The sequence below is a fragment of the Hydra vulgaris genome, chromosome 01 (assembly GCF_038396675.1).
Source record: "Hydra vulgaris chromosome 01, alternate assembly HydraT2T_AEP".
NCBI classification, from domain to species: Eukaryota; Metazoa; Cnidaria; class Hydrozoa; order Anthoathecata; family Hydridae; genus Hydra; species Hydra vulgaris.
This window is the reverse complement of record NC_088920.1, coordinates 34,551,503-34,565,000: the sequence shown is the minus strand read 5'-3', so window position 1 is coordinate 34,565,000 and position 13,498 is coordinate 34,551,503. Positions and strand designations below refer to the sequence as shown.

The 13,498-nt window shown below is 25.9% G+C and overlaps 1 protein-coding gene across 1 annotated transcript; it reads left to right on the top strand.

Annotated features, from left to right (window-relative positions):
* The first annotated feature begins 198 nt into the window (after positions 1-198).
* Positions 199-2,055, top strand: LOC105847544 (uncharacterized). The gene is made up of 2 exons (XM_065787979.1): positions 199-566; positions 652-2,055. Exon 2 carries the CDS (start codon positions 722-724, stop codon positions 1,919-1,921), a length of 1,200 nt encoding a protein of 399 aa, XP_065644051.1. The 5' UTR covers positions 199-566; positions 652-721; the 3' UTR covers positions 1,922-2,055.
* The last annotated feature ends 11,443 nt before the right edge of the window (positions 2,056-13,498 follow it).

Genomic DNA, 13,498 nt, shown 5'->3' with positions numbered 1-13,498 from the left:
TTACAAATTAAAAAATAGATATTAATTGATTTTTGTAAGCAAATATTGGCTACGATTTATTTTTGTTATTTCCTTGCAAACTTCAAAATAATAACAATAAATATGCGGATGACAAAAACAATGTAAGTTTAAGATTTTAATTTTCAAGTTCGTGATTTTGCTCTGAAAGTTTTTTAATTTTTTTTTTATTATTATCATTTTAAACATATTATTTTAATTTGATTTAAATAGAGGAGGAGGCTGAATACTAAATGTGCACGAGTTTAAAGTAAAAGAGGAGGAGACTGAAAACTAAATACGTATCAATGTCACAACGTAACTCTACATAAATAGCTCTGCAGTTTTAATTCGGATCTGTACTATTAAAACTTTTACAGCACGTAATTTTTTTTTAAAAAATAGTTTAAAGTACTATGGCGTTTAAATGTAAAAATATAAATATATCTTTACGTGTTTAAAACTGTTTAATTAATTTATGATACGAATCTATTGTGAAAGGACGCAATAATCCTTAATATTTTCAACTGGTGGTTTTTATACGTATTGCCAGAGGGATTATACAATCAGTAGGAGTTATTTGAGTTTAAAAGATTATATAAACCAACAAAAGTAAATAAGAAACTTTAATCTAAAATTTTGCTATATTTGTAGAAAGAGGTTTGTTGGAAGCTTTAAAGTTGTGGAACTTTAACAAAAAATTGAAAAGTTTATTATATATCTCATGTCTTATTCGGCGAGAAAAAGTTCGTACGTATTTGAGTACAGAATAGCGTTCATGGGTGAAGATGGCGTTGGAAAATCTGCTTTGATAAACCAAATAGTTGAAAAAAAGTTCATTGAAAAGTACAATCCGACAGTCTCAAATCACCTTACGCACGTTGTTGAGTTTGAAGGTCATCTTTGCGTGTGTTTGTTAGTTGATACTGCTGGTGTGGCTGACTTTCCAGCTATGAGAAAGTTAGCTATATCGAAAGGAAACGCATTTGTAGTTGTATATGCTGTGGATAACCGAAAGTCATTCGAAACGGCGAAAAATTTAATACGAGAAATAAAACTTCTTAAAGGTACAGCTAAAGAAACTCGCGTTGTACTTGTAGGAAACAAAAAGGATTTACCTCGCACTGTCACTTATAAAGAAGGTCTAGATTATTCAAAAATGGTTCAAGAAGACAACTGCGTGAGTACGTTTATTGAAGCAAGCGCAAAAGAACGAGAAAGTTCAACAGAAATATTGTATAAAATATTAAATATGTTTTTGCCTCCTATTAAACGAGTAGAAGAATACAATAATCTAAAGAAAAAACCTTCATTATACTCGTCGACATTAAGCAATCGGCGATCTTCCAAGTCACTAATTAGACGTAAACAAAGTTGCGGTTCAAAAAATGAAACGACTCAAAAAGATAAGGTAATTGGCGATTTAGAAGGTAGTGTTTTTGAAACAAAATCTTCACCAACCGGAAGATTTAGAAGTCGTTCAAAAAGTCACCCTATTATTTCGGTTAAAGGTATATTAGAAACATTGTCTCCAAAGACTTCTAAAAGGAAGTTTTCAGCCAACGCTACGCTATTTTCAACAAATACCAGAAGAGTATCTTTACCGCAAAATAATTTTTCACCAAAAACAAACCGTCCTGTATACTATACACATTCGACAAGCTTAAACAGTTCCAGTTTAGAATTTTCAAATAGTTTAACCTCGATGAGTAGCCATGACAGCGGTCTTGGTGACACAATACGCCACGACAGTGGTCTTAGTGATGTTTCAAATAAAAAGACTTTGAGCGAAATTCATATCAGACTTACAAAATCACTTTCAGAACCTCCTCGTTCGGAAAGAAGGACGATGAAACAAATAATAACAGGGATTTTTAAATCTAAAAAAACAACTACAAACTTTTCTGCAGGCGTGAAATCATGATTTATTATAATTTATTTATAAGATTAGCCTATAAGAAGAACGTAGTTGGACAAATAAAACAAACCTTTAAGTTTTTGCTGTATATATATATATATATTAAATTATTATGAAAAATATAAAAATTTATCCGTTAACAGAGTTGTATATAAACTGCTTTTGTTTAAAGGTTTTCTGCTGAAGTTATTTTTAGTTCAGGTCTTATTAAACCACTCTTTCCAGAAGTTTATATAAAATAAAAACCATTGAAAACGAATTCAAAATTGGATTTTTTAATCCTTTTTCTGAAACCACAACACGTTTTAAAAGTGAGGGGCACTGAACTTTATATTAATACAGTTTACAAAAATATAATCTAACTAAAAATGATGATCCTCTTTGTGGTAAATTATTTTTTCTTTTAAGTTTTTTTTAAACCAGGGGGTTATTGAAGACATTTTTTGACGGCTTTTAAATTCTTGTCTATAAATCGCATGATTTTTTTAGAAAATTTTAAACCAGTTTTAATGAGCCTAAGTGCAAATAAAGTTGCAATTTTCTTTATGCATTACTGAAACTTGAATGCAAAAAAAAGTCTCACAATATACACATACATTCGTGTATGTTTTGTGTGACTGTCCTCGACAGTCACACAAAACATACTGTGTGACTGTCGAGGACAGTCACACAAAACATACACGAATCTCAAATAAAAGTTCAGAAAAGAAAATGCCTCATTCTATTTTAAATATTAATATTTATTTTAATTATGTTTATAATATGTTATGATAATATTAAAAGTAATTTTTTAAATATAAATATATACAACAAACCTTTGAAAATCTTCTTATAATCTTGTTGAACTGAGCAGCAAATCCTTTCAGTATCTTCTTTAGGTTTTAATACTAAGCGGGATCTTTAGCCACTTAAAATACTCTTGAAATAGAATCTGATTATGTAAAACTTCCACCCAGGTAAAAATTTTTTTGCAAATATATAATAGACATATAGTTTCATTTAAGAGACTCGCCAATCCTATCCATTTTTTTTTTTTTAAATATCATGTTTTATTTCAAAACAGTATTCTGTAACTAAATCTAACAAACATGTCTAAATTTTAACTCACTCAAGACAATAGTATTTACATCACCGTGTCTAATAATAGTATGTAGACTGGGGGTTTGGTCAATGATTATCTATCTGTGAAAGTTTGGAAGAGAGTTTTTTTTTCCCTTAATATAAGAATAGATCAAAAAAAGGGGTTTACATAAACTCTGGATATTTAATTGAAATGTCATTTTGTCTAAAACTTTAGGTCCACCAAAACCGCAACCATGTAGTCATGTTTAAAGAAAGATTTTTTAATTTTCACAGTTAATTTTTTGTATAACAAGCAAAGATTAGTAAATTTATAGTAGTAATAATAGATTAGTAAATTTATAGTTGTAATAAATAGTAGATTTTGTAAAATTTCACCTTCCATTTTGTTCGTAGAATCGCCTCTCTCTCTCTCTCTCTCTCTCTCTCTCTCTCTCTCTCTCTCTCTCTCCCTATATATATACATATATACATTTTCGTGGGGACAATATTTGGCCAATATAGTGAACAACCGATATTACATATTTTAAATCGGCGTAATGATTTTTTGTAATCACTGACTATTATAAAAACTTTTTTTTTTAATATTGCATTGTTGAATTATAGAAATATGTTAAATTTTGCATTTTTTAAATTAACATTTTTAAATGTTAAATTTTGCATTTTTTAAATTAACAACGACCTTATTTATCTCATTTATAACGACATTTATAACTTATATATATATTTTCTCATAATTATAAATATTGATGAAACTTTGTAAATGTTTTCTAAACTTTATAAATTTCATCAAAATCTTTAGATATAATTTTCCATTAATGGAAAGCTGCAAGTAATATAGTGACTACTTATTAAAACTTTTTTTTTAGTTATAGATTTTGCGCTGACCCCATTTTAAATATTAAATAACACATTGGCGCACGTTTTTTTTATTTAAGGTTTTGCGGACGGCCAAACTTTTTATTTAAAATTAAGTTCATGATAACTAAACAAGTAATAAACAACTAATAACTTGTTATTAATAGCTACTATATAATTTCTGTAACTTGCGTTTCTCAAAAAATAAACTATTTATGCGGGGGCGATCGTGGGTATTGTTTTTTTTAAGTCACCAGCTGATATAGAATTACTATTTGCGGATACCCTGTGGTATAAACAGTTTTACTATTGTGCATAGTTTTGTAATACGCGAATAATGGTGGCTGTGATATTAATGTATACGTAAACATAAATAATAGTAAAACTTAATTAATCGTGGGTTTAAATAAAAGACTAAAGTTCTAGCAAAAAAAAAAAAGAAAAAAGTTTGACTTATTTATATTTATTTTAATGTTAAAAAAAAAAAGAATAAAAGAATTAAAAGTTAAAAATAAAGTAATCCAATAGGCGCAAGACGTCTAAAAAATATATCAATACGTTTAACACGTCTAAAAAAATATCAATACGTTTAACACGTGTTTTAGACGTCTAAAACACGATTTGTTCCACTAGGAAAAAATGCCAGATTTTGTAACCATGATATATTTCGCAACCAGAAAACTAAATTAAAAGTATTAAATGTCGATATTACTTAAATTACAATTAGTTAGACAGTTAATAAAAGGAGTCTAAATCTCCAGGGATTCGATATCATCAAATACAAATTGTTATCAGTGTTAGGATATGGATAAACGTTACCATAATAATCAAGAAAGTAGAAGGTCAAAAATTGTAATAAAGCATAAATATCTGAAATCTAAAAATAGAAGTTTACCGTTTTCCAAAATTACATTTACAATTACAATTACAAAATTACAAAATTACATTTACATTTACAAAATTGGCTAATTTTATTTGCAATTTAAAATATACTTCGAGATTGAGAAATATCTTTTTAATTTCAAAGTATATTTCGCAACTTGAAAGATATTTCAATACTTTAAAAACATTTTGCGATTTGAAAAAATCTAATTTGCGGTTTAAATGATAATTCTCGATTTAAGAGATATTATTTGGATTTTAAACTTTATTTATCCAATGGAAAGTTTCAAAACACCTGTTTTTAAATTGAAAAAAATATATACCTATTACTCCAACTATAAGACCTCTCTTTCAAAGAAACATTTTAGAGTTATTAGTTTAAAGACCTAAGATAAAGATCTTTATCAAAGATAATCTCTCTTTCTTCTTGCTTTATCTCTTACTTCTCAAAAATGTTTGAAAATTTTTTTTTTATATTTATATGTAAATCAGATAATAAATTAAATTAAATTAAAATCATCTTCTCTTAATCTAGTTCTGATGCTTTGACAATTACAGTAGTCACAAGACCAAACTTCCTAGTAAAGGTTTGAGAAAAAGCAAGGGCACTTTAGGTATAACGATCGTAACAAGACGACACACTTTATCACAGCGTAATATTAAAAAAATTACACAATCAAAAACACAAGTGCTGCATATTTTAAAAACTTTATTTAATAGAATGCAGTATTTTCATATAAAAATATTTAATATATAAAAAATTTAATACTTAATATAAAAAAAATTTATTATATAAAAAATTCAATATTTAATATATAAAAAAATTTATATTTGATATATAAAAACTTATATTTAATATATAAACAAATTTAATATATAACAAAATTTAACATACAAAAGTTTTTCATATAAAAAAAAATATTTTCAATCACTTCAAACGTTTCTTAATTTCTTTTTCTATATACTTACTATTTAAACGAGGTTTTTTAAGTTTTAGATTCCTTTTTATTTACAGAAAATACAAAAATACTTTATTCTCATTATAATATATAGAGTAAAAGCGGATAGAATGAAATAAAGAATAGAATAAAATAAAAGATAGAATGAAATAGTTATGACAATGTTTTATCTTTTGCTCCTACTTATTTATTGGATTAACATTTTGCAAATATTTTTTGGTCATGTTCCCAGCCGGCACAAATCCGAAAAAAGCTTGGTTTTTGTTGCGTGTTTAAAACCTTCAAAAACAAAAAGGATAACACGAGCCAACAATGCCTTTCATTCCGTGATATTAACTATTACTATTTACCAAAAATATCAGTTAAAGCATTAATAGTTTCACTGTTACGGATACGTAATATTATATTATCATAAGTTTCTGTAAGGAATGTGAAACCACTGATAAAAGCATGAGACATTTAAATAAGACTTTGAAACCTCAAAAAACGTGATAAACATGCCTAGATCGTGACAAACAAGTGCTATACAGGTTTTAATTCTAAAAGTGAAACTAGATGCGCATGGGTGGGTTGGAGAATTTTTTTCTGAATAAGATTATATAAAACTTCAATACAAAATAAATTATTTTTGTATTTAAAAATAAAAAAAATTTATGTTAAAAAAATGTTTTCAGTTTTTAAACATAAAAATGGCCCAGTCAACAAAAAAATGTTATCAGAGTATTTACTTATTCTCGCATTCAAAACATTGTTTAATAAACAAAAAAATACCAAATGTAAATAAATATTTATGATTTCATAAGTGTTATAAACAAAATTATTTAGAATTTAGCACCAAATATCCGCATGCTGAATTTTTTTTATTTTTTCATAACCAGGGATAGGACTTGTGCATTTTTTAATGTAATAAAGTTTTGAACAAAAAATACATTACGTAACTTACATTAAATAGCGTCAGTCTATCTTGTAAATAAGATATTTGAGTTTTTTATACCGCTGTATAGCATAATAATAAGTTAAATTCTATCAAGGTTTTTACAAAATTGCCATTGTGAACACACGTTCAGTTCATATAACAATAAAATCTGCGAATCTTGCAAATTACACTGTGTCTTTTAGATAAGAACTATCAATCATTTAAAAAATGTATTTGGCGGGTGTACATAACTTGCTCCTTTTAAAAAATACATCTATTTTAGGAATTTTTATGTAACATGTATACAACAAAATAAAAAGGTAACTTGTAATTATAATGTTAAAATTGATTCAATATATTTCTTAGCATCTATATAGGGACGGATTTACCTATTGGCCGTCTAGGCAGCAACCTGGGCCAACAACCCTGAAATGAGTTTGGCAAATGTTTTAATTTGCTAATGTTTTTAGAGAGTCATAATTTAAAAAAGTTTACTTTCATAATTGTAATATTTTATATAGAACAGTTTCCTATAGGGGTTTTCCATAAAGTACGTATGCAGGTAATGGGAAGGGGTTGCTCAAACGCGTATGAGAGTTATCCAAGGGAGAAGACGGGGGGGGGGGGTGTTGAGGAAACCTGGTACGTACGAAGTTAACCTATCTCTCCTAAAACTTGATTTCTTTTGTTGTTGTTGTTGTTGTTTTTTTAAAAAAAAATTTATTTAAACTCGTAAAGTTCGGTTGTTTTTTTTTTAAAAAAAAACAACAGAATTTTACGAGTTAATCAATATCATATAATAATATACCAAATTAACTAAAAGTTTTTATGTTTTAATTTTATGAAAAATTTATGTGTTTGGAAGGGGGTTGTTTTTATAGAAGCATTCAGTTGCGTACAAGAGGGAAAAGGGTGCCAAAAACTCCCGCGTAGAATGCGTAGGGGAAAGTTGGGTACCCCGGACACTTAAGGAAAAATAAATTTTACACATGTACTAACAGAAAACAAAGTGTTTATACTTTCAATAAAGTCAAAAGACTTTATTAAAAGTTTAAACACTTCTTTATTAAATTAGTAACATAAAAAATTATTGTGTACATTAATAATAGGGTAGATTAGGGTAATATGAGCACATTAAGCGAAAATTGGAATATTTTTAAAAACGATTATGCTGGATCGGAAATTTTTGCGAATAAACAATTTGGAATATACTGATTCGTTATTAACAAAACTTATACTTAGAAGGTCAAACTTTAAGCCACTTTTTGTTGAAACAATATTACTATGTTTTCTAAAAAAAAAAAAAAAAAAAATTAGTTCGTGATTTTTTCAATTTTATTAACTCCAAACCTTTGAAAGATAAAAATTCAAATTTTTGAATTTAAATTACAGAAAAATATTTAATATTTTTAAAGTATCAAAATTTTTTACTTTGTTTCTATTCAAAAAGCAATAAATAAAGTCCTAAAAGCAGTTTTAACCTCTGCTATTTTACGACTTTAAACTAGGTAATGTCAATGAAAAACCCTGAGTAATTTGAGCTTATATAACACAAAAACGGCATCTTTAAATAAAGTCAAAACTAAATGTTTTTATGCATTGTTTTTCAAACAAAAATGAATTGGATTTTTAGCTAACATATTTTTCTTTATGAAAAATTTTTGTTCATTATATTAGCATTAAAATTTATTTTCATTAATTTTAGCACCAAAGTTTATTCATGCCTAATGATATTATTTTAACAACACAAAAAATTTAACAGCGTTTTGAATTAGATAAAAACCGCAAATTACTTCATATAAATTTACGCTAGTTGTACTGATTCCTGTTATCACCACATAAAATCGATTCAAAAATACAAAGCCATTTTAACTTCACTGCTAACATCTTAGAAATCTTCAAGTATGCTCATATTACCAAGTTGCTTATATACCCTAATCTACCCTATAAAAAACATAAAAGAACGAATATTAGAAAAAAGCTTAAACTGTGTGTCTTTGGGCTACCCTTCCATTATTTCATAATGGAAGGGTAGCCCAAAGACACACAGTTTAAGCATGATTTTACCTCTTTTTTACCCTTGTGACACAAATATTACATATAGTTAAATAGCACTAGACTGTTCTAAACACATTTTTTTAAAAATTGTTTATAAAGATTGGCTTATATAAATAATGTTAATGAAATATATAAGAAATGGGAATGAAAATGTCATCATTTAGAAATATAAACATGCTTTTTGCTAATGAAAATATGCACTTTAAAAATACTTTTTTCAAATCTTCGGTCGGCTACCCGACTTACCTTTACGTGGTTTAAGGATGCCCCCTTATATAATTATTAACGTTTTGTAAAGTTGTATTTGTTTCTATTCAACCATTATCGATTGTAAGACTATAATTCTCTTAAAGATTAATTCCACAAGGAAAAATTTTAGAAGTATGTATATACATATATATATATATATATATATATATATATATATATATATATATATATATATATATATATATATATATATATACATATATATATATATATATATATATATATATATATATATATATATATATATATATATATATATATATATATATATATATATATAATTATATTTGGATGAATAAAAACAACTGATTAGCGGGACTTAAAGTTTCATGCCCCAAGGCAATCATCAGCCGTTAATACTATTAAAACTCTTCGATTAAGTTGAACCTTTGAAAACTCGAACTTCGTTAAGTCGAACCATTTTTTTGCCCTCTTTCAGGAAATTTCTTCGGACAACTCGAACTTAACGTTCTTCCTTTGCCAATAAAATCGATTTAGTCTATTAATAATTTTAAACACTGTCTTTTTAACTTTTTTTTACAAAGATATTATACCTAAAACCTCTAATAACTTTTGATTACGGAACGGTATTTACGGCTGATGATTGCCTTCGGGCATGAAACTTTAAGTCCCGCTAATCAGTTGTTTTTATTCATCCAAATATAATTATATATAGCTCTATTATTCAGTAATATTGAGCACTGTAACACGTACAAGAGACTTCGTATTATTACATCAAAATACTTAACCTCGAATATATTCTATATATCGATATCTATACAAATATATATATATATATATATATATATATATATATATATATATATATATATATATATATATATATATATATATATATATATATATATATATATATATATATATAAATTATGTTAGTGTATTCTACAAACAGAGTGCTCAATGTTCTAAAAGAATAGAGTAATAATAAACTAAATTTATATAAATATATATATATATATATATATATATATATATATATATATATATATATATATATATATATATATATATATATTGCATATATATATATACATATTGCATATATATATATATATATATATATATATGCAAAAAAAAAAGCTACACTGACATTATTTCTTAATTTTAAGTATATAATGAATAAGGAAGCAAAATTAAAAAAATTGGATGTGGTAGTGAAAAATCTTGAACTGAAAAGGTATTTATATATATACACTAATATTTATTTAAATAAAATCTTTAAAAAATAGATTAATACAGACACATTTAATATTTTAGAAAATAATTAACAGATATTGAAATTGGACAAACTATTGAAGCTGCTGACCAAGGAGAGTCTCACAGAAGCATTGTAAAGCGTTTTAAATTACAAAACTCAACTATTAGTAGATTGGCGAAGAAATATAAGCACACTGGTACACCTGAAAGTTGTTGTTGGGTCTGGGAGAAAGCCTAAAACATCAAAAAAGGAAGTTCGCTATATTCCTAATCAAAAAAGATCGTAAAATCACATGTTCTGAGATAAAACTAGATTTGAACCTTACTAATATCTCAAAATGGAGAATATCTCGTCGAATAAAAGCATCAGGGGAGTTTTTTCCTGGAAAGCAAATAAAAAAACCCTTCGTTAGTGAAACACAAAGTTGGAAAACTAAACCGGGCGGAGGGTACCATAAACCAACATTTGTATCACAAAATTATAGTTAATCAACTTGGACCAAGTATAGAAGAACTTTTCTCTAATAATGACTATATCTTTCAACAAGATAACAACCCCAAACATACAGCACGGTTGAATAAAAGATATCTGGAATCGAAATTGATAACTGTTATGTCTTGGCCAGCACAGTCTCCTGATTTAAATCCAATAGAAAATCTTTGGTCTATATTGAATAGAAACTGTTAAAAGACTTCTTAACAGTAATAAAAAAAAAAAAAAACAAACTTAAAAAAATATAAGAATGTTTCAATTGAGAAACGAACTTTTTTCAATTTTCTTATAAAAAAGAAAAAAGTTTTTTTGAGAAAAATCATAAAGTTTTAGTTCTACTTTGTTCAATAAAAATTTACCTCTAAATGAAATACAAAATTTACCTCTAAATGAAATACAAAATTTACCTCTAAATGAAATACAAAATTTACTTCTAAATGAAATACAAAATTTACCTCTAAATGAAATACAAAATTTGCCTCTAAATGAAATACAAAATTTACCTCTAAATGAAATACAAAATTTACCTCTAAATGAAATACAAAATTTACCTCTAAATGAAATACAAAATTTACCTCTAAATGAAATACAAAATTTACCTCTAAATGAAATACAAAATTTACCTCTAAATGAAATGCAAAATTTACCTCTAAATGAAATACAAAATTTACCTCTAAATGAAATACAAAATTTACCTCTAAATGAAATACAAAATATACCTCTAAATGAAATACAAAATTTACCTCTAAATGAAATACAAAATTTACCTCTAAATGAAATACAAAATTTACTTCTAAATGAAATACAAAATTTACCTCTAAATGAAATACAAAATTTGCCTCTAAATGAAATACAAAATTTGCCTCTAAATGAAATACAAAATTTACCTCTAAATGAAATACAAAATTTACCTCTAAATGAAATACAAAATTTACCTCTAAATGAAATACAAAATTTACCTCTAAATGAAATACAAAATTTACTTCTAAATGAAATACAAAATTTACCTCTAAATGAAATACAAAATTTGCCAAAATTTGTTCTGAAAACTGATTGAAGAATAAAATTTTCATTACGCAAATTATATTCAATTTTATCTTTTAAGGAATATAAATTGTGAAAAGAAATCGGCGATATGTGAAATTTACATTTAAACATAAACACAATACATTAAAAATATAAAGTTGATAAATATTAAGAATATTCATTTCGTTTAAAAGAGGCTTGCCATAATAAAAACGATGTTTAAAATTAATAAATCATGCAACATGTTTCTGTTGGCGGTAAAGTGGTTCTAATTTACTTTTGTTAACACTACCCCAAGCTGCATTGGCATAGTGCTATAGCTAAATTAAAGTATGTTTATTTAGCATTCTTCTTATTTTCAATAGTATTTCGGAAATTTTAGAGGGTTAGTTTTTAATAAATTTTTTCCATGTCAGATTTTCATCAATAAAGACAACTTAAAAATTAGTATTCTTTTAATTTGCATATCATCTATAAAAAGAGAAGGCAATTCATTTGGCAGAAGATGTTTTTGTAGTATGGATGAAAAAGAGACTGTTTTATTTTTTCAATATTAAATGAAAGTTTATTTAATTTGAATTATTCAGAAAATTTAGCTGACTCTATGTTCATACATTGAAATAGGGTCGTTATGGTACTATGAGATAAAAACGAGAGAAATCAGAGAGAACAGATATTGGACGGTAATTGCTAACATTAAGTAAGCCTCCACTTTTAAATATTAATGAAACTTTAGCTATTTTTAATTCATCAGGAACAATTCCTTGTTTAATTGAACATTTAAATATTAAAAAAAAGAAATTTATCAATGAATCAATAACAATGTTTCCATTGATATCATCAGGACCGACCTTATTTAACTTTAACTAGCATTTTGAAAGCTCTATCAAATCTATCAAAAGACAATTCAAAAGAATTTAGATAAGATACTAATGGAAGTCTACATCTGTTTATTTTTTTTGCTAAATTTGGTCCAACTGAAGTAAAAAATTGATTGATTGTATTAGCTACCACTCTAGGATCATTTAATGTTATAGCATCAATTTTAATTGCTTTAGGTAAAGAGCAAACTTATGTTGAATCTTTTTTTATTGAATTTTTTCCTTTAATAAAGCTTTTAAGAAAATAAATGTAAACGTTGTAGCGCTTGTAGATACAAGAGTAAACGACGAACAGTTTAGCACCATATAAACTATATAATAATTTTCATTTAAAAGAATTTTGCATATATATATATATATATATATATATATATATATATATACATATATATATATATATATATGTATATATATAAATATATATATATATATATATATATATATATATATATATATATATATATATATATATATATATATATATATATATATATATATATATATATATATATATTTGGCCATGCCTCAATTCTGTTGCATTAACTTAGTAAGTTGTGTTCAAAATGCCTTCTAATTAATACTTTATTATTTTTAGGATTTGAAAAGCCGTTTGATGATTTTGCAGTTACTATGGATACTGTTAGTTCATATTGCAGTTACTACGGATACTTAAGAATATTAATAGTGTGGGTATTGAATAAAGGCCCGCTTTAGGGTCGGAACATTTTTTCGGTTGCATTTTGGCGGCATTTTGTTTATTACTGCGATGATATGTTATACTTAAATCAAACCTTAGTGTTTCCCTTAAGAATATTGCTTAACAATTTTGCCATTTCGGCGATTGAGTATAAAATATTTGATCAAACTAACATGAAAGAGATAATAAAAAAGTTGGCAGAACTTAAAGTTAGAAAAAAAAAGTTTTTCGTGATGTCGATGTTT

Bases quoted from the DNA above. Each gene is read 5' to 3' on its own strand.
- LOC105847544 (XM_065787979.1), top strand. From the start codon at position 722: ATGTCTTATTCGGCGAGAAAAAGTTCGTACGTATTTGAGTACAGAATA.